Raw genomic sequence first — 19,068 nt, forward strand, 5'->3', positions numbered from 1 at the left:
AATTTTTGGATGGGCTGTGAGCAGATGCTGGGAGAAGGCAGCAGCTGCACACGTGGAGGGCTGGACCAGCCATTTTGGCAGGCTCTCCCTGAAAATACTGGGAGGAACTGAAGTCTTTCTCTGCAGCCTGCTCTTTTATAGTAGGATGTTTGCAAGCCCTCTGCAAAGCGGTGTGGTGCTGCTTTTATTATTAAAAAAAGAACAGATTTTTTTTTTTAAGCTTGTCCCCAAGGATTGGCAACTCTTTGAAAGGCAGGATGTGAACTTGGGAGCCTTCTGGCAGAGCAGAGCCTATTACTTCCTTTGTTTAACTCTTCTTTCCCAAAACCCTGATGCAGCTGCACAAAGGTGACTGTCACCTCTTGGAGGTGCGGGTTTGTGGGTGGGGAAGGGGGTGGTGTATTTACATCCAGTGCTAAAGTCTGTGCTGCTGCTTGCTGGACAAGTCAGCCAAAAGCACTTGCTTAAAGCAGCCTGTACTTGAATACAAGCAACACTTTGAGCTAGAGAGGCTCTTCTAAACACTCAGTCATCTCACACATGATCTATGGTGTAAACTAGCCTTGCTGGAGGAACAGATATGGGTTTCTGAGTCAAGCTGAAGATGCAGAGTCTGGGTCCTGTAGCTAACAGACCTGCATCAGTTGGCTCTTTGTAGAGTAGCTGGATGGTGCCATGCTGCGCTTAAATGAGTTTTTACAGATGTGTCCCACCAGTCTCTCTACTGAAGAAGTTTAACTCTGGTTCCAGCTTGTGAGAAGCCTCAAAGGCAGAAGTTCAAGTGCTGCCACTTAACTCGGCTTCCTGGGAAAGCAGTTCTTGGGGACAAATGCTGCTTTTAGGGTAGGACTGGGATGCACTGGGGTGCAAGTGCTTGGAGATTCACATTGATCTGGAACTGAGGCTGCTGGCAAACCTTTTATGCTACTGCTCTGGGTCTGGGAAAGTGCAAATACTGCCCAGGTGTTGTCGACTTATGGATCATAAGGGAACTGGGACCAAGGTGCTGGTATGGGGAGGAGGGGTCTGTTTTGCTTTCTAATGTCCCTGATAAAGGAGCTTCCTAGCTTAGCCTTGCCTTTGGTCACGCAGCTATTGCTAGTGGCCCCTCAAGTGAACTGGGTGAGCTCTTTCTGCTGTGGCTGTGCAAGGGTGTCTGTAGTGATTCTGGGGGAAAAGGCAGAGCTGCTCGGGGAAGGGCTGTGAGATGCACAGAGCAGACGGACCGTTATCCCATGGGAGCCCTGCAACTTGCTATTAACAGCAGGGTAAACTTTCATCTGCCTTGGAGTTGCTGTACTCAAAACAACTCCTAATGCGGGAGCCAGACAGGCTCTATCTGGCTGGAGGAGACTCGATTGACCTGATTTAGCAATGCAACAAAAAATGCCTCGTCTCTGGTGGCTGTGGCTGGCCTGGCGCAGCCTCGCTGGGGTATCTTGTCAAGGGCTTGTACGCAGGGTCTTGCTGCAGGCCATTAATCTCCTCTCTTTGGAGGAGGAACTGTGTGCACTGGGTTTTTGTGGGGTTTTGAGGGTGGCAAGTGGCTGCCCCCTCTGTGGATAGCGCCTGCCAGGCTGGAGGTGTTGCTGTGATGCAGAAGGCAAAGGGCTCTGGGCTGTTTGTCTCGGGACGGGGGGCAGATGCCCCATGCCGAGCTGGGGGCTGGCTGCCTGCGCAGGGTAGACAACCTCTGGAAAGCAGGGCTATCTCTGCCATCACTATGCTCCTCCTCTCCTTAGCAGACAGTTCAATTACTTTTGCAGCGTGTGAAATCTGGGGTGGCTTTTCTTAGCGTCTCTCCTGATGGGTGTAATCACCCGAGGTCCTGTGGAGCTGCAGATTAAAATGGGTATTTTTCTGCCAGCCCCAAGCAAGGATGCGACGCTGGCGCGCGCCGCCCCAAGTGCCAAGCCTTCGCTCCATCACGTGTCCCTCTGCCCCACATACTCGTGTGCTGCTTCACTTAATCTGACAGCAGCCCCCCGCGGCGGGGGATCGGGTGGGGGAGAGGGATCCCGTGTGTCCCATTCATTAAGCTCTAATCAGGCAGAGGATGGATGCCAGCAGTGTCTGCGAGGAGAGACCCCGAAATGCGAGGCAAATCCACCAGCTGTCTGGCGGCTCTGCCCCCGAGACCAGCAGGCTCCTCTCCATCAGTCGTTAAAATAATCTGTGTCTGCCTGGCTGATGGAGCAGCTGTGGGGATGCTGAGGGCTCGATGTGCACTCACCCTGCCTGGGCTCTGCACCCTTCCTGCTTCGCAGCCCCCAGCTCGGCTGCCACAGCATCATCAAAGCCACGGAGCGATCCCTGAGACCCACTGAAACTTGGCTCCTTTCCTGCTTCACCCTCCTGCATCCCCATCCCCTCAGGCAGGGAAAACACCGTGATGCTCCTGCCAAAACGGGAGCAAAGCGTTTGGATCCTGTTGTAGCATCAGCCAGAAGTAGGAACCGGGGCACCTCCCTACAGGTAGCTCGCATGGTTGTTTTTTTTTTTTTTCCCTGGCTCCCATTTATTCTTGAAAGGTTACTGGTTTTGCCTGAATAGCTATTACTTAGCAGCAGACTTTACACAAATGTCACAGCTAAGGGTGCGTGGGACTAATTATTTCCTTGCAGTTTGTCAGAAGAGGGATGGTTTGAAGCAGCTTCTCCCCATTTGCCTTCTCAGGCTGCTTGAGCCTGAAGCCTGTGGAGCCTGGAGTGTTTTTCTAATGACCCTTCAGGGCTTCATTTTCCCTTAATGTGACTTTTGTTCCCCGCACGGTTATCTACCTGTTGCAGCAAGTTAGGAAACAAGTGTTTCTGCAGTAGAGGGAGGGAGCGAAGGGCATCAGGGCAGGTGTGCACGTGTTACAGGAGTGTCCATGAGCGTGACACTGGCAGGGACCTGCTGGCGGTGGCCAGGCGAGCTCTTGCAGTGTGATCCCTTCTGCGGCTGCTGGCAGAAAGCCTCTTCCTCCATGGACTTTGGGCTCAGTGCTGCATGGAAGCTGCTGTGGTGGGCACCAAAATTCCTGCTGGTTCCAGTTTTGGAAGCCTTTGGCTCTGGTCGTTGTTGGTGAGGATGGCTGTTTGGTAATTGCACGGGTGGATTTGGTGTGTGTTGCTCGCGCTTCTTCTGAAAGAGTGAGGCAGGTTGAGCAATAAACACCCTCCCCTTCCCTGCTTCCCCAGCCAAAACCTATTTATGGTGACGGCTGGGGGAGGGCAGCGAGGACCCACAGCTCTGCTTCTTCCTCGGTTTTGACTGTGAGAAGGGGGAGAACCAGGTCTACTCTGCCACAAGACCCCCCACGCAAGGAGGGACGTGCCCATCTTCGCTGCAGATCCCGCAGATGCCCCGTTCCCACGCACCCGCTGCCTCCCGCGCTCCCAACCCAAGGCAATTCACTCGCTGCCTTCTCATTAAGATTTAATTTATTGCTGACTATTACTGTGGCTGATCCTCATGCATAGGAGATGGTTTTCCCCTCTCTGATGTGTGGCAGGGATCCGGGCGTCTGTGTTTGTACTGGCTGGGCAGTGGGAAGCGCTGGCTTCAGTGGTGGGGGGGCTGTCACCGCTCCTGCATCAAGAACTCCCGGCCTTAAATTCCCCAAGAACTGACATGCCTTTTCTTTATCAGGCAGATCTCATGAGCTCGGGAGAAAAGCGATGCCTAATCTTAGGGGAAGATGCTCAACTTGTGCATTTCATCCTACGCCTAGCGCAGACGGGCAGATTACTCCTGCCTGCTAACAACAGTCTGTAGGGGCTCAAGGCTGAGTAAAAAGCTGCCTCAAATCCTTGGGAGGTTTCCTCAAAATCTAACAGAAGCGGAAACCTAATTCTAGCTTAGTCTGTGCGGTCTATGGCTATCTCTTCCTCTCCCTTGCCAGACTGTGGCTGTAGCAGGGCACAGACTGCTGTGGGTACCGTGTTCCTGTAAATGCAAGAAGCAGGGCTGTTAGCTGTCTTTCACTTTTGTTTTTTTTTTTTGTCCCCCTACAAACACGGCTTTTCAGTTTCTCTGAACCTCCCGAGGATGAATTTCTCTGTTTCCAGCCCTCGCAGTGACTGGGGCTTCCCTCCTCCCTTCATCCGGAGGCTGCTGCTGGGGACTCGTCTTCTCCCAAGCGTTATTAGCATGCCCAGGGCATGGGATGCAGTTGCCATGGCAATGGGATGATTTCGGCTGGCAGCACCAGCAGATAGTACGGGAGCTCCTGGGCTGTGGGCTGAGCCGTAAATGCAGCTCTGGCTGATGGTGCACACAACTTAAAAATTGCATTTGTCCTTCGCGGGAGCCATATGTCTCCCTGCATGGCTTTCCTGCCAGCCTGTGTGCAGCCCTCCAGCTCAGCGCCCTTCAGGGGATGGGACTGTTAAAATTGGGGATCTCTGTAAAAGCTGCTGCTGAGCAGCACAAAAAATCCTCTGGCTTTGCAAAGCCCCCGGGCAGTGGTGATGGCACTTGGCTCTCCTCATAGGACCAGGACAGAGCTCTGTTCCTGTCCTCATGGCAGGTCAGGGGCTGGTCTGCATAGCCTGTTGCCTTCCAGATCTGATCTGCAAATGGAGAATTGGTGATCTGGGAGGATGTTTGGGGTTTGAGCTGTTTGTACTTAAAAGGTGGCTTCGTTTTCTTTGACCTTGGTATGAGTCAGGTAGTGACTTCCAAGAAACTCAGGAAAGGGCTCCAGGATGTGAGTGGTAAGTCGGGTAAAACAAGAGACAAGTCTCAGGAGTGTCCTCTTGTGCCACTGTAAGCTGAGGTAGTGCACTTATTGGATTAGCACTACTGTTAATTAAGGCCCAGCTCCCCCAGCAGCTGCCTAATGGCACCTGGGTTTGGACAAAAAAAAAAAAAAAAATGCCTGTCTCTGGCTGATGGTGTTGGCTCCTGACTCTGCCCAGCAGGTACCAGCCTCCCTGTAGCCGTAATGCGTGCTGCCCCTTCAGAAGGGGAAAAGAGTCGTCCCTGGGAGCGGCTGAGGTGCAGCACCCTTTGAGCAAGGGCTGTTAAATGCAAACTCCTTTGGCATGTGCTGCCTCGGCCACCAAAGCTTGCTGGCTACTAAGAAGGGTTTTGTCATCTTTGCAATGACAAAAGGGCCCGGTTCTCTCAATGCTGTCTCTTCAAGGTATGAATGCATTAACCCAGCAGCTAGTGGGATTGCAGCAGCCTTTACAGGAGCAATCTTTGCTAACCAGAGGCCAAGCTGGGCCAATGTGATTTAGACTGAGCCCCTTGCTCACCAGCCCCCCAGGCTGTTCATCTCTGCTGGTAGCAGACAGCAGCTGGGGTGGATTTGGTCTCAAGGTGTCTTATGCTGTTTTGCTGCTTCTAAAATGTCACTCACCGGTGCAGTTCCGCAGCAGCGGCAGTAGCCAAGCCTTTGCCAAAGCATCTGGCAGAGAGGTAAGTCAGGATAGCACCCATCCAGGCATCTACACTCCAGCAGCACCGGCTGCTTGGGAGAGCAGGAACTGTGGCCAAAATGTCAGGAGCGCTTAAATAAACAGCAAACCCCTGCCCAGTTCTGCAGTGCAGTGTCCGTTGCTCCTGGTGAGTGCAGGACCCTCCTGGAGAATCAGATTTTATCATCGTTGGAGTCTTAATGCAGGAATTTCTCTGCAGCAAGCCGCAGGCAGTAGCTTGGTGAAATATCTGCCTTGATATTGTATCCCAGTGTGAAGCCTTGACATACCGGTGCCCGAAGGTAGTGGGGAAGGGAGCCTGAACACACAGTATTAGATCCCCTCTAATCAGATTAATCTAAACAGAGATTAAACTATATCCTTCAAGCAGTTGGTGATCTGTTGTTTGTGTAAAACTGATTCTTGTCCTTTTTGATCTTATTGCTGGATGTTTGGGGGGGCTGTGGAGGGTGAATTTAGGCTTATTTGGTGTGGGTACGGCTGCATCCTCTGTGTGTCCCCACGTGCTTGTGAAGGATGAGGGCTGACTGGGGTCTCATGGCCAATACCCATCATGGGATGGCTGTCCTCAGATGGACAGAATATTTCCCATTGCTCTGGGACCCTGGTGTTGACTCCCACCTCCCGTAAAACAGGAGGCAGCTGGGATGGTGGTGATGGGACACGGCAGGGGTGACGTCCAGCAGGACAAGACCTGGAGTAGGGAGGTGGTGGTGTGTTTTTTTGGGAAACTGGCTGGAGGGTGGGTTCCCCTGCCATGCCATGGACCGCAGGGCTGGGGAGGGCAGCAGGCAGCGAGCTGCTGCCTGCTGAGTTATCTTTTCCCCTTTCTGCAAACCACATCTGCATTGTTTAGTTTCTCTGTGTGTGGGGGGGGGTTCTCTTTATTTTTTTTCAGTGAGCTGAGGCAGCTATTTTTATTCTCGAGTTTCCTGCATTGCTGCTTTACTGAGGTATGTGCTGCTCTTGCAGGTCTGCGGTTGCCTATCTGTTGCTGACCTGCTCCAACAGCACTGCTCTAAGGCAGCAGCTTTCAACCATGCTCCTCCACATGCAGCTGGCTTTCTGCTCATTTACCTTCATTTGACCACACTTCAATTAGCCCTGGGCAGAGGTGCTAATGCTGATTCTGTAAATAGATAATTGCTAATGCTGGAGCACACAAGCTCCCAAAGCAGAGCCCAGAGGCTTCTTAAGACCCACAAAGACCCATTTCACGTGGTCTGGGAAGGGACAGGAGCTGCAGCTATCCCATAGTTTGCTGTGTAGCCCTCAGATGAGACCTTGGTTCAGCCACCAGTTGGGCTACATGGATGGAGATGTGGGAACTGGAGGCTGCACAGTCTGAGTTATAGCCCTGAAACCAAGATCAGCGTTGTGCTCAAAGCCTTCAGATCCCCGACAATGAGTGAGACCTCCCGGTTGTCCTCTGCGAGGAGCTGCAGTCTGTTTTCAGTGGAATGCTTAGCCCTGGTCACCTCTTTCAAGAGCTACTACAGTGAGAGGGCAGTTGGATTGCCTGGCTTTGCGAGAGAATTTATCCAAGTTCTTGCTTGTATTTGAAAGTGAAACCGAGCTGCAGCATGACATGCTGCCCTGATGCCACGCACGTTCAGTGTGAACCAGGGATGGTGCTGTCTCTGTGCCTCCCACCCGTTCTCCTGCACTAGTCAGTAACTTTGCTAAAATCCTGCAATCTGTTTCTGCCACCCAATTTGGGAGTCCCGCTTTAACTCTCGTGAAGGAGAAACCTCTGACCCTTTCAAACAGCAGTTTTCCCCTTCTTGCTCTCTATCTGCATTATAAACCTGAAGTGCTGCCGTGGGATGTCTTCGGTTTCTTTGCCATCCCATGAGAGCAGTTACCATCTGTTCAGTGTCAGATTTCCTCTCTGGGCTTTTCCTGGGAAGCGTGCACGGAGGGCTTTGCCTCCACGGCGGCCAGTGCTGAGCAGTCTGGAAATGTTCCTCTTGCAAACAGTTTCCTCTGCACCATGTGTAGTGCTCCAGATACAGCGAGGGTGGCTGCTCGGGCCGGATTCAGCTGTGGGCGAGAGCATCCTCTGTGATGCAGAACGTAGCTGACCCCAAGCAAGGGACCAGGACCCGAGTGGTAAAGCACCGTGGTGTTAGGACTGACCCAGCTGCTTCTTGGTAGTGTGAGAGACTCTAGCAATAACTGCTGTTGGGGTCTGGTCAAGCCCAGCTGGAGGTGTTTGCACACTGAACGTACCCTGTTATGGCAGCGATTTGCCTCTTGCTCTTTTCCCTGTCTCCTGGAGGTGGGAATGGCCGTGTGAAGCTCACCTGTCTGCTTGGACAGGGCTTGTAGCAGCCTCCAGCTTTAAGATTAGATATTTACTTTTTCCCAGTACCTGAGTTGTTCTAACTGTTAATTTATGTTGTCTATAGCAAAGGCTGCCTGTGCTTTCAGAAACTGCTATATGGCACTTTAGAACAATAGCTGCTGGCTTGTAGCCAGACCACGATGGAGGTCTCCTGCTTTACACTCCCATTCTGGGCATGTGCTAAGGATTCACTAAACATGTCGAACTGGTGCAGATAAGTAGTGCAGACTGTGCCCCAAGACGGGCATGGTTATGCTGACATGGTTTATGCCAGGGTTGTGATATTCTGCAGTACCCGGAAACCATAACATGAGGCTTCTGTGGCTGAAACTTCAGTAAAATAAGCAAGTAAAACCACCCTGCTCCTCTCTGACCCTTCACGGCTGAAACAGTGAAACAGGCAAAGTCATTGTAAACCAGAGCGTTAGCAGCACTTACTTGGACTAATGTTACCCTGAGGACTGTTTGATGAAACATTGAAGATGTGTTAATGTCTCTCCAGAAATCAGACAGGCACAAACCTGGAATGGCTTTGTCCCCTGAGGGAAAAAACCCTCCCCTTCCCCTTTTTTTGATAGAACTGAAGTTTGACTGAAGTTAATATATTGAGATTGGGAGAGAACCCAGTGAGTAATGTATATCTGCTGGGGAAGGCGTCAGGCGCAGGTGAGCATGCACAGTGAGAAATCCCAGATGGCTACTGCTAAACCTGCGTGTCGACGTGTCCGCAGCCCTGGTTGTGTTGCTGATCACCGTCATGCTCTGGAGCGGGGCCAAAGCACTTGGATCTCCTGGGGGCTGCTGGTTGTGTGGGGTGGGTGGGAGAGGGCAGTGAGCATGGGCATAGCCCGTGGGAATACCGTGACTAACAATCTCCCTTTTTTCCGCAGACACTACCCGAAGCAGTCCTTCACCATGGTGGCAGACACTCCCGAAAACCTGCGTCTAAAGCAGCAGAGCGAGCTTCAGAGCCAGGTGAGCGTGCAGGTCTCTCCTCGCCCAGGGCTGCCGTACTTTGCCCCATCGCCCTACATTCTCCCGTGCTCCGGTGCTTTCCTACGCCCTCGCGCAGAGGAGGGAGAGGCAGGTTTGGGGTGTGGGTCCCTCCTCTGAGATCTCGCCCATCTCAGCTGTGTTTGCTGTTCCCTTCATCTGTGGCTGCTGGGATCTCCCAGAGGTGGGAAGGGTCCAGCAGGCAGCCCCCCTCTCCCAGTCCATGCCTTGCACCAGTTTACCTTTTCCCAGCTGACATCCAGCCACAGTGGCTTCAGCTGGACAGACACTGACTCTCTAGGCAAGTATTTCAGGTAAACCCAAATCTTGTAGGACTTGAAAGCTCTGGCAAGCAGAAATAAACAGATAAAAGGGATAACGACTGGCATAGATAAGGATTTCTTTCTCTAGTGGGAAGAACAGAGCCTGTTTGAGAAGGGTGTTGTCCAGACGTGTCCCATTTTATACCCTGAAGGTGTCCCTGGATCAGCAAAAGTCCCCAGCCTTGACACACAGCTGTGGGCTGGCTTCTTGTCCCAATAACTCCTGATGATGCAGTGGGAACTGGTCCCATGGGTGGGCCAAGGAGCCAATCCCTGGTTTCGTTCCCTTACTCCAAGACACTGAGAACAGAAATGCGAGCATCAGTTTTGCAGAGAAACGGCTGGAAGGGCAAAGTTGGCACAGAAATGGGCAGCATTGGTGGGTGACCCTTCTTCGTGGAACTTTGCTCTGCTGAAAGGCTGTGTTGGAGCATCTGAGACTAAGCCCTGAACAGTTGTTGTGAGCTTTGATGTTGCAGAACTGCAGACGTGTGCTCAGAGTACGCTGCACTGGAAGAAAATGCATCCAGCGGCAATTCTGGCTTGAGTCAGCGTCTCGCAGGAGAACACAGGATGTGGCAACTGTTCTGGGAATCTATTTAATTTATTTTTCTTCCTTTGAGAAGAGGCAAAAAGACTGCCCAGGGTGTTGTCAGCAAGGCACGTTGGCTCAGCTCAGCGTTGTAAGTGTTGGTCCTGGGCAGAGGGAGGACAGCTCGGGATTTGCCGTAGTGTTTTCAGGGTGAGCAGTCATTTTTCAGGATCAGTGCGCTTCTCTCCCTGCTGTGCTGCGAAGGATGCAGTGACCTTCCTTCCTTCTCTTTCTATTAGCCTGAGAGTGTCAGGAGCTGAAAAGCAGATTGCCTAGGAATGCATCCCACTGGAGGAGGAGGAGGGGGAACCTCGGGACCTCACCTGTTAGATAGAGCTGGGGGTGCCTGTGCAGCCAGCATCGAGTTTTGAAACCTCTGCTTTTGTAAGGTGTCTTCCTCAGAGCGAGTTGCCCAACAGCTCCCTGGCTTGCACAAGTGCAGCTTGGCTCAAGCTTAGAGCTAGAGCTCAGCCTAGGGCTGGTTTTGTGTTTCATAGAGCGGTTAAGGGGACACAGTTGCTTTTCCATGGTAACAATCAAGATAATGCTGCACTGAGTGGTCTGGAGTCTCCAACGCTGTTTTTACAATGAATTCAGGCTCTTCATTAGTTGTTGCTGATTAAAGGAGACCCTGGGGAGGGAGCATGCTCCGCTGCCTGGGCTTTTCTGTAGCTTGTTGGGACTTTCAGCTCCTTGTGGTGTGCGGGAGGTGGCTGGAGGCAAAGTCAGCTGCCTTGCAGGGGAAGGGGTGTCTTTATTCTTTTGAGCCTGCACCTCTAGAAGTTGGTCACTACAACTCAGACACCAGCAGGACCTCTGTCCCTGGGAGAGAAGCAGCCATGCCCAGCTCCTGGTGGTCTCCTGGACTTTGGGGGCTTGAGCTGGGATAGCACAGGGCTGTAACAGCCTTCTGCACTCTTGGTTGCACGTGAACATGTCAAAAGAGGGGCTGGGGTGCAGACAGGGTCTTCCCATCTGCCAGGCACCAGCACCCCACCTTTTCAGTGCTGGTCTCATGCTGGGATGAGCTGTGAAGTAGGACTTCTCTGAGCAAGAAGAAGAGGCTGCTGGGGGGGTGCTGGCTGTTTGGGTGCTGGCAGAGCCCCTGCGGAGGGATGCAGGAGCGGTGGGAGGGAGGTGGCAAAGCTGAATTGGGTAGAAGCTGCCAGGTTGAAGGGCCTGGAGCCCTGGGGAGGATAGATCCTAAACACACTTCAGATAAGATCTTAATTTCTCTCTGCCTTTGTTCTGCCTACAAAGGGAGTCTCCTATTTTCCAAGCGCCAAACATTTGTATTTCTTGAAGCGCTCTAGCTAAAACACTAGCAGCCGCTCTGGTTTATTGACAATCCCTTCTTACTAATTGCAGGAGCTGAGCAAACCCCAGGGGATGAGAATAGGTCACTTCAGCCCTTCCAGAGCAGGCAGCGGGGTTAACAGTCTTGCAAATTAACTGGATGAACTGGAGCTGTTAGTGGGGACAGAGAAACGCTTGCGGAGAAGGGCTTGCTGGCTCTGCAGTGATGACAGCTTAGCAGGACAGCTTCTGCACTACAGTTTGCCAGTTCAAGTGCCACCTAAAAAGTGCATCCTGGCTAACGTTGCTGAGACAGGCAGAGCTCTGCGTGTGGGTCTAGTAGTAAAGTCGCTTGTGGAGTAAGATCAGGGTTATGTGAACAGTCGCATCTTGCCTTCAAGCTTGTATTTGCCAGCCGAACTCGGCTGCGGCCGAGCCTTTGGTCCTCGGCGTGAGGATTCCCTGAGCGCGCGTCCCTCCGAAGAAGCTGTGGCTGGGAACAGCTGGGAGCTGCAGTAGGAGAAGGGAGACCGCTGGGTCTGTGTCCTCTGCAAGGGGTTTCTGTCTAGTGGAGGGTCATTCCCTGGCCATGGGAGGGATGCTCCCCAGCACTTTTGCCTGTTCCTCTGGAGCAGAGCTCCTGTGGGGCTGGAGAGCCGCTGTCCTTGTGGATGACCCTGAGGAGGCTGATCCTCTATTTCCTCCCACCAAAAATACACAGCCTGTCCACCCTGGTGTGACTGGAAAAGCCGGTTGTTCACTGGAGGGTGGGGATGGGGCAGCTGCGTGCTGAGCTGGAGTGGTTTCGTGTCACTCCCGATACCTCGGTTATTTGTGTCTGCTGAGAAGGCGTCTCCTGTTCCGGTCACTGGTAGACGCTGGATAATGGTGTCTTGTGCAGCTAAATGAGTCTCCAAAGTGACAGCTCTTACGCCTGCAGCCTTGTCTTACAGCCCACGTGCGGCAAGAAAATTGCAGGTTCTTGTCCTATGGCTCCTCTTTCAAACTCTTAAAATGGGTGTTTTTGGGTGCAGCCCTTCCTGCCAGAGGGTGGAGGTTCCCGTGGTGTGGGAGGCAGGTGCCCGTCTCCTGGCCCTCCTGCAGCCCTGCGTCTGTCACCCCGGGGAGCTGCTGTCGGTGACATTAAACCCTCCTCTGCGCCTACATTCTCGATGTGCTTGAGCCAAGACCTGCAAGGGGTTATGATGTGTGAAGGGCCGTTCTCCAGCTCCCTTTGAATAACGCACGGATGCACAAGTCATCGCTGTCTTTCCTATCATAGAGGGAACAATTCCCCTGGGGGAATTAATCGTGGATCCCATTTTACAATTATTACTATGGGATGAGGTGTGGATACGGCACTGTCTGCATCGCTCTGCTCTTTTAATACGGTGTGTGGCTGAAAGGCAGCTACGAGCCAGAGCGCTGGGAGTGGGTCTGTGGGTTGGTAGCTGTGGCAGGAGTGATGGCTCTGCAGCCCCTTGCGCAGTGCTGAGCTGGTTCCCAGCGGTACCCCTGTGCCCCGTGAAAGCACAGCGGGATGTACCGAACCGTGGATTTCCGTCCCTCTTTATCACCCGGGGTCACCTGCACTTGAGTTTCCGAGGGAGCAAAAGGAGCAGGACCCTGGGAGCGTGGCTGGAGCAAGGATTTGTGCCTCTCTAAAGGCATCCTGGACTGGGAGTGGGATTTCTCTATGGCTGGGGGTCACGGGTCACCTTTCCCCACCCAGCGCTGCCTGCCAGACTCCTGCCTGCACAACCCGGTGTCCATATAAGGGCAGGGAGAAGCTGAAAACCGCCTTGTCTGAATGTTTCCTCCCTCCTTTCCGGCCTTCTCCCTCAGCCCCGGCGATGGCTGCAGCCCAGCAGGACCCAGCCGCTCCTGTGCCGAAGCCAGGAAGGGCCAGGGATCCTGTTAAATTGCAATTCCTCCGTGCCGAGCACGGGGACGGTGTCTGCCCGGTGGCCTCCCTTGCTTCCTCCCAGCATTGCCCCGATGCTCGTGCCATGCTCTGACTTCTGTGGCCAGGCGTGCTGGGGTGCAGGAACCCCAGCTAGCTGGGAGCACCAGCCTTGGATGTGCATTTTGGGTTAGTCCTGCTCCCAAGTACCAGTATCTTCCCCTGTGACTCCAGGATCGGTCCCCCCCTGCAGTCAGGCATCCCCATGTGGCAGTTTTTTCGGGCCAAGTTCCTGTACCCTGAAAGATAGAGGGGTAAAAAAAACAAGGAAGATGGAGGGGGGTGGGATTTAGGAGGGCAAAAAAGCAGAACTTACCAAAGGAACTGCTTAGCCTTGTGATTAGCTTATCGCTTGGTGACTCTTTATCTTTCTAGCCTGGATTTCTTACAGCTTGTCAACTTGTGCATTTGCAGCCAGCACAGTGTGCCCTTCTTGGGGCTGGCTGAGCAGGAGGCTGCAGGATAAACCCTCTTCTTCCAAGCACAACGGCAGGGCCAGCATCCCAGGGCCAGGCTGCAGAGCTCTCAAGGAAAACAGCCTTTATTGAAAGCAGAGCAGATAAAGGACAAACACAGCCCCTCTGCCCGCCTGTCGCTGCCGCTGAGCAAACTGGGGCTGGTGCTTTGTAGAGCAGCTGGCGGGGCTGACTCAGTCCCTCCTGATCCCCTGTCCGGGTGTGTGTCATAGGTTTTATGTTCCAGTTCTGTTAACCTTTGGTTCCTTGTGCCCGATGGTTAACACCTCGAGGCTGCTCCTTCCTAATTGCTGCTGTTCAAGCTATGTTCTTTACCCCAGCCAGCAAAAGGTTGGGGTTTTTTTCTCTCCCTGTTATTGCTTCAAGCAAAAGGAGACTTCTGCCTTGAAACCGGTGTCTTGTGTTCCTCTGATGTGCTTTGGCATGTTGGTTGTATGAATATCCTCCCAGGGTGGACTCTGCAGCCTTGTTCATTAAGCCTTTGCTTTCTAATGTCACGTTAGAGTTAGCAATCCAAAGTGACTCATAGATCATACCATCTATCTAAGGGTTTCTATGATACCCCATGGCTGTGAAGAAGGCGCAGGGGCTCTGATGTGCTTCCAAAGCTTGCATTTCTCCTGGTTTGCAAGATAGGAAGAGCAAATGTGTTTGCAAGCAGAGCACCAAGCTCTGGGGTATCTTCCCCACTGTAACCCATGCAGCCAGTGGCGAGCTCTCCCTTGTGCCTGCCGGTGCCCATTGCAGAGCTGGTGCCTGGCATCCCCTCCTGCTCCAGACGAAACCCTCTGAGCCACCCCAGCCTCCTGGCAGGACCAGCTGGGGTGTGGGATGCAGAGAGCTGGCCTGAGCCCGCAGCCCCTCTGCAAAATGGAAACCACGGCGTCTCGTTTTCCCCTGGAAATCTCGTTTCCTGTGTTGTTCTGGACCAGAGAAGGGGCAGCACCCTGCTCCGTGATGTGCTGCATGCCTGCAGCCCCGGCTGGCTCCGGCACCGGAGGGATCTGACCCGGGCACATCAGCGTGGTCCAGATGCTGCCTGCCACTGCCTGCCGTGCCAGGTCCCGCGCTGGAGGCAGGCAAGGCCATGGGAGAGCCCGGATGGCAGCAGAGGTGTGTCTTGGCTTCTCCAGAAGCTATTATAAAATGTTTGGCAGCCTTTCCCGAAAGGTGTTTCCAGGCCCAGCTGGACACGCTGTCTGGATGGGAGGCGAATATGTGAGGTCCGAAGGAGTGTCCCCGTAGGAGTGTGTGTTGGGGAGAAATCAGCTTTATCCCGCCTCCCCCACCATGCTGCCGGTTCTCTGCCTCCGAGATTTATCTTGGCACAGCACGCGAGCGCGGCGCCAATCTGCGAGCACAGCCCTTATCCTGCAAGTTCTTTCTTTGCGGGGCCAGCCCGGCTTCCCGACCGTCCGTCTGGCAGGCTGCCGTCCGGCTGCGGGATGGGAAGGGTTACGGGAAGCTGCCTGGGCTGGCCAGACACCAACGTGCTTCGTGTGCATTTCCCTGCTTGGGGAGTGATGCATCGGCTGCTCTCCCAGCCCGCTCCAGCAAAAGCAGCTCCTGCTCCGCTTCTCCCACCACCCGAGGGGGTGAGCATCGCGAACACGCAGAACCAGGCTGCTGCGTCTGTCCGTGCCGGTTGCACGGGGGGCCCAGAGGTTTGATCTGCTCGCGTGAGAGGCGGTGGTGACCTTTTCGTTTTGGTGACGACGTACAACTGTCCGCAGTGCGCAAGGCGAGCTCTGGGGAGGTGAATCCCTGGAAAGGGGCAGCTTTGGCTGCACGTTGGGCAGAGCCCCTTAAGGCTTTTTCCTCCCTAAAGGGGCAGAGGCAGCTCCTGAAGCCATCGGTGCAGGGCCAGATCCCCACAGAGAGGATGGAGGAGGTCACAGTGTCTCTCTGCCCATCCACTTTCCGCCCCCCCCGCCGTGAAAATAGGGCATCTTTCGGGCTGCTTGGACCTGAAAGTAAGCAAAGCTGCTGTGTTGGAGCAAGCCAGGCAGCTGAGTGCTGTTTCCTTCCCTGTTGGAGCCATCGAGTCAGCGGTTGGGTTTCAGCTTCTGCAGAAGCTGCTTCTGCTTCTGTGTGACTTGAGTGGGAGCAGCAGTCCTGCGCAGAGCGGGGCCAGCTGGGACTGGGGACCAGGACCAGCAACCCCCGGAGCCAAGGCTGCTGAGGATTGGGGAGCACATCTGGGCTGTGGTTGTGTGCTGTGTTAGCTCCCTCCTGGGAGAGCTGGAAAGCCCAGTCTTAAAGCTGTGTAGAGCTGTATTTTCAAAAAAAAAAAAAAAAGGGGGGGGGGGAAGAAAAAAAAAAAAAACAACTGGGACTTTTCAGCTCCTGGGTGTGATGGGAAGGGATGCTGATGTCAGTGTCTGGCAAACAGAAATGAGGATGCTTGTGTTTTGCCAGGCTCCACCCTCCAAACTCTGGTTTCGTTATGGTCTTCTGGGTGTATTCCTTCCCAGAGGCAGCTAAATGTCCCCTGACGTAGAAACACTTCTGTACGGGTGTAACTCATAAAATCCTCGGGGCTGTCAAGCAGGCAGCTTGCCATGGGTCGGCTGCTCTGTGGTACATGACTTAGGCACGCTGGTAGCCCACAGGAAATTCAAAGTAAATCCAAGTTACCCCAGGCCCTGCTGAAAGAGAAATAAGATCAGCAGATGCATAGGAAGTTGTGTGTTTCAGCTCTCGGCAATATCCCGTTTTGCTATTACTGGGTACGTTAGGGGGTCTCCTGAGCAAGGCAGAGGCCCTGTTAGAAGCTGCTGCATCTCATGAGGCACGTGGGTCACGGTGAGGGTCTGTTGCTGAATCCAACTGCTGCGCACGCCAGCTTTCCCCCATGTTTAAATCTTTTTTTTTCTTGTTTGTACCCAGATTCGCTACAAGGAGGAGTTTGAGAAGAACAAGGGGAAAGGCTTCAGCGTGGTGGCTGACACCCCAGAGCTGCAGAGAATCAAAAAGACTCAGGATCAGATCAGCAACGTGAGTAGCTTCTAATCTCTGCATGTGATATTGCCGTGACCTTCCTCCCGCCAGAGCAGGCTGGGGGGGGGCTCTGCCCGCACAGCCAGGAGCAGACCCGCACTCTGACGGCTGCTAACGAGCACTTGAGGCTGCAGCATCTTGAAAGCCTGGCAGCGTTAATTCTCCAACCCATTTGCCTGGGCATCCTGTGACCTCCTTGCACCTTTTCCCGGCTCCTCCATCCTGGCAGATGCTGCAGCCGGATCCTGAGGGGTATCCGCGTCCTCCGTGTCTCCTGAGGTGCTCAAGTCCACGTTGACTGTGAGAAGCAAGAAGGGGAGCAGCAGAGAGTGGCATTTGGTGGGGGCAAACGTGGACCGGGGGCAGTCCCATCTGCCCCTGGTTGTCACCGTAACCCACAGCGTGGGCAGCGCTTGGGTGGTCCGGGCTCGCCGGGGCCAGCCCCCCGCTGCACCCCCGAAGAACTCCGGTCCCTCTTGTGCTCTCTTTGGCTTGTGTTTGTGTGTGGAAACCCTGGCCAAAGGCACACCTCTTCCTCCTGTCCCTTTGCAGCTGTGACTGTCCTCTGCCAGGTTCCGCTTGCCTTGACCCCTCCTGACTCCTGCAAAGCCCGTTCCAGCCATCCTCCGGCTGTCAGGAGCGTTTGCTGCTGCAGCTGCTGTTGGTTCGTGCCGCAGCCGCACGCGGTCCCCAGGGTCCCACCACCTGCTGTCACCAGACCCGAGGGTAGGACGGGCAGCGTCAGCCGCTTTCCTACCTACAGCCCCCATCTCGTGGTGGCCGCTGCACCAGAGCAGCCTTGCGGGGAGCTCCTCGGGGTCCCTTGGCCACGCACAGGTTCCCTCCTGCCATCATCCCGCGCCTCTGCGCTGGCGCGGAGGGGTTCCTGGGGGCTGCACAGCAGCATCTGCATCTCCATCCTCCCTTGACCTTCTGGAAGGGGAGCTCTGTCCTCCGTCTGCAAGAGACCCAGCTCTCCCATTTCTGAAAATTATATTAAAACCGTGCCCAAGTTCAGTGGCAGCTGGCCTGGCAGCTTGTGCTTCACCCAGCAGCCTCCGTCCGTATCCAGGTGCTGGTGGTGCGGCGTGTGGCAGACGTGGACATCTGTGTGTTGCCATGGTGAACGAGGAGGATGCAAACTTGCACGTATAGCTGCGGCACCGGGTGCGGCAGACGTGGGGTGTAGCTGTCCCCTGCCCAAACTCGACCCCGTGCTCCCAGGCGTCGTGGCACGGGAGCCCGCAGTAGCATCTGCCCTCAGCAGAACGCAGGGAGTTAATTAACCTTTAGCCGCTAGCGAGAGTCATGCGTGTTCCTTATCAAATGCCCAGGAGCTGTTGTGAAACCCTGGGAAGGCTGGCTTCTCCCTGACTAGTAAACCTGCCCCTGGAGCGCAGCTTTGCACGAGAAACCTCTCGGGTGTCCACTCGACAGACGGCTTCTGTGAGCTCCTCTCCTGCTTCCAGCTCTGCATGTGCCCTGAGCTGCTCTCGCTTTTCCATCCTTATCCATCCCTACCTTGGGGACAAAGCTCCTGGCGTGGGAGCTGCTGTCTGTTCCCTCCCCCGGGTGTCCGGGGGAGAAGGGTCTGGGCTTGCAGGAATGCAGGGAGCAGGAGGACCGGTGCCTTTGCCCGCAGTGGGAGCTCGAACGCGGGCAGGAGCTCGCACGCGTACACAAACACGAGAATGCCAAGCGGGGTGGGAGGAGGTGGTTTATTCCCTCCTCTTCTGATCCCATTGTGCAGTTCTCTGGCGAGTACTCATCTCTCCTGGGGGAGCAGCGGGGTGTTATCTGCACACCAAACCCCAGGACAGCGAGGGCTGGGGAAGGCTTCCCCCTTGGGAAATGGACCTGGTTGGAAGATTTTTCTCTTGGGGGCAGCTTCTCAGTGGGGTCTGAGCTGGCAGGAGATGAGCACAGCTTCCCCGCCATGGAGCGGGGCTGCGGTCTTTGTTACAGAAAGCACCACTCTTTTGAGAGAATCTGTGGAGGTTTAGGGGCATTAAATGACCCAGCAGAGAGATGAGAGCAGCCCGTGTCCTTTGCTCGGCCTCCTTCACCCTCCCTCAGCCACGGCAGCGGTTTTCAGCAGCTTCCCTGTGGGCATCTGGCTGCCTGCCTGGGGTTGCAGTGACCCACTTAATAAGACGCATGAAACAAACCCACTCCCTGCAGAAAGCCTGGCTCAGCAGGCAGCATTTCTCTCCCAAGGGTGCAGCTGGGCAGACACACGGACAGGGGACTGCCCAGCACGGCAGAGCTCGCTGGGGCACGAACGCCTCTGCAGCACAGACGTGCCCCAAACCACCCTCGGTCGGAGGGTGCCGATACGGTCCCGCACATGGGGAAACCCTCCTGGCAATGGAGCTGCGCAAACCCTGAGCCTCCGACCGCCGGGAAATGCTGTCCTGAGGCTGTCCTTGCTCAGGCTCGCTGCAGCGGCTGGGGGAGCAGGGTGCTCCCCCCGGGGTGTTCTCCTTTGCGGGAGGGTGGCTCTGCTCCAGGCTCTGCCTTCTGCCTGTGCAGAGAGCCTGCTGTAGTGCCCTTCAGTAAATAACTGTTTAACCAGCAGACAAATGGGCTCCAGGTGCTTTCCGATGGCAATGCATTCATTAACAGAAGTGGCTATTAATTTTTACACCC

General features: G+C 54.5%; 1 protein-coding gene across 2 annotated transcripts in view; it reads left to right on the forward strand.

Annotated features, from left to right (window-relative positions):
- The window catches only part of LASP1 (LIM and SH3 protein 1), a 34,960-nt gene that overhangs the window by 11,490 nt on the left and 4,402 nt on the right, over positions 1–19,068 (forward strand). The window contains exons 3-4 of one of the 2 annotated variants that reach the window (XM_052785367.1): positions 8,667–8,751; positions 16,309–16,416. In XM_052785367.1, the coding sequence (XP_052641327.1) occupies positions 8,667–8,751; positions 16,309–16,416 (193 nt within the window). The remainder of the gene's footprint in view (positions 1–8,666; positions 8,752–16,308; positions 16,417–19,068) is intronic. The other variant, XM_052785368.1, reaches the window with a different exon arrangement.

This window comes from Harpia harpyja, chromosome 4 (assembly GCF_026419915.1).
Source record: "Harpia harpyja isolate bHarHar1 chromosome 4, bHarHar1 primary haplotype, whole genome shotgun sequence".
Lineage (NCBI taxonomy): Eukaryota > Metazoa > Chordata > Aves > Accipitriformes > Accipitridae > Harpia > Harpia harpyja.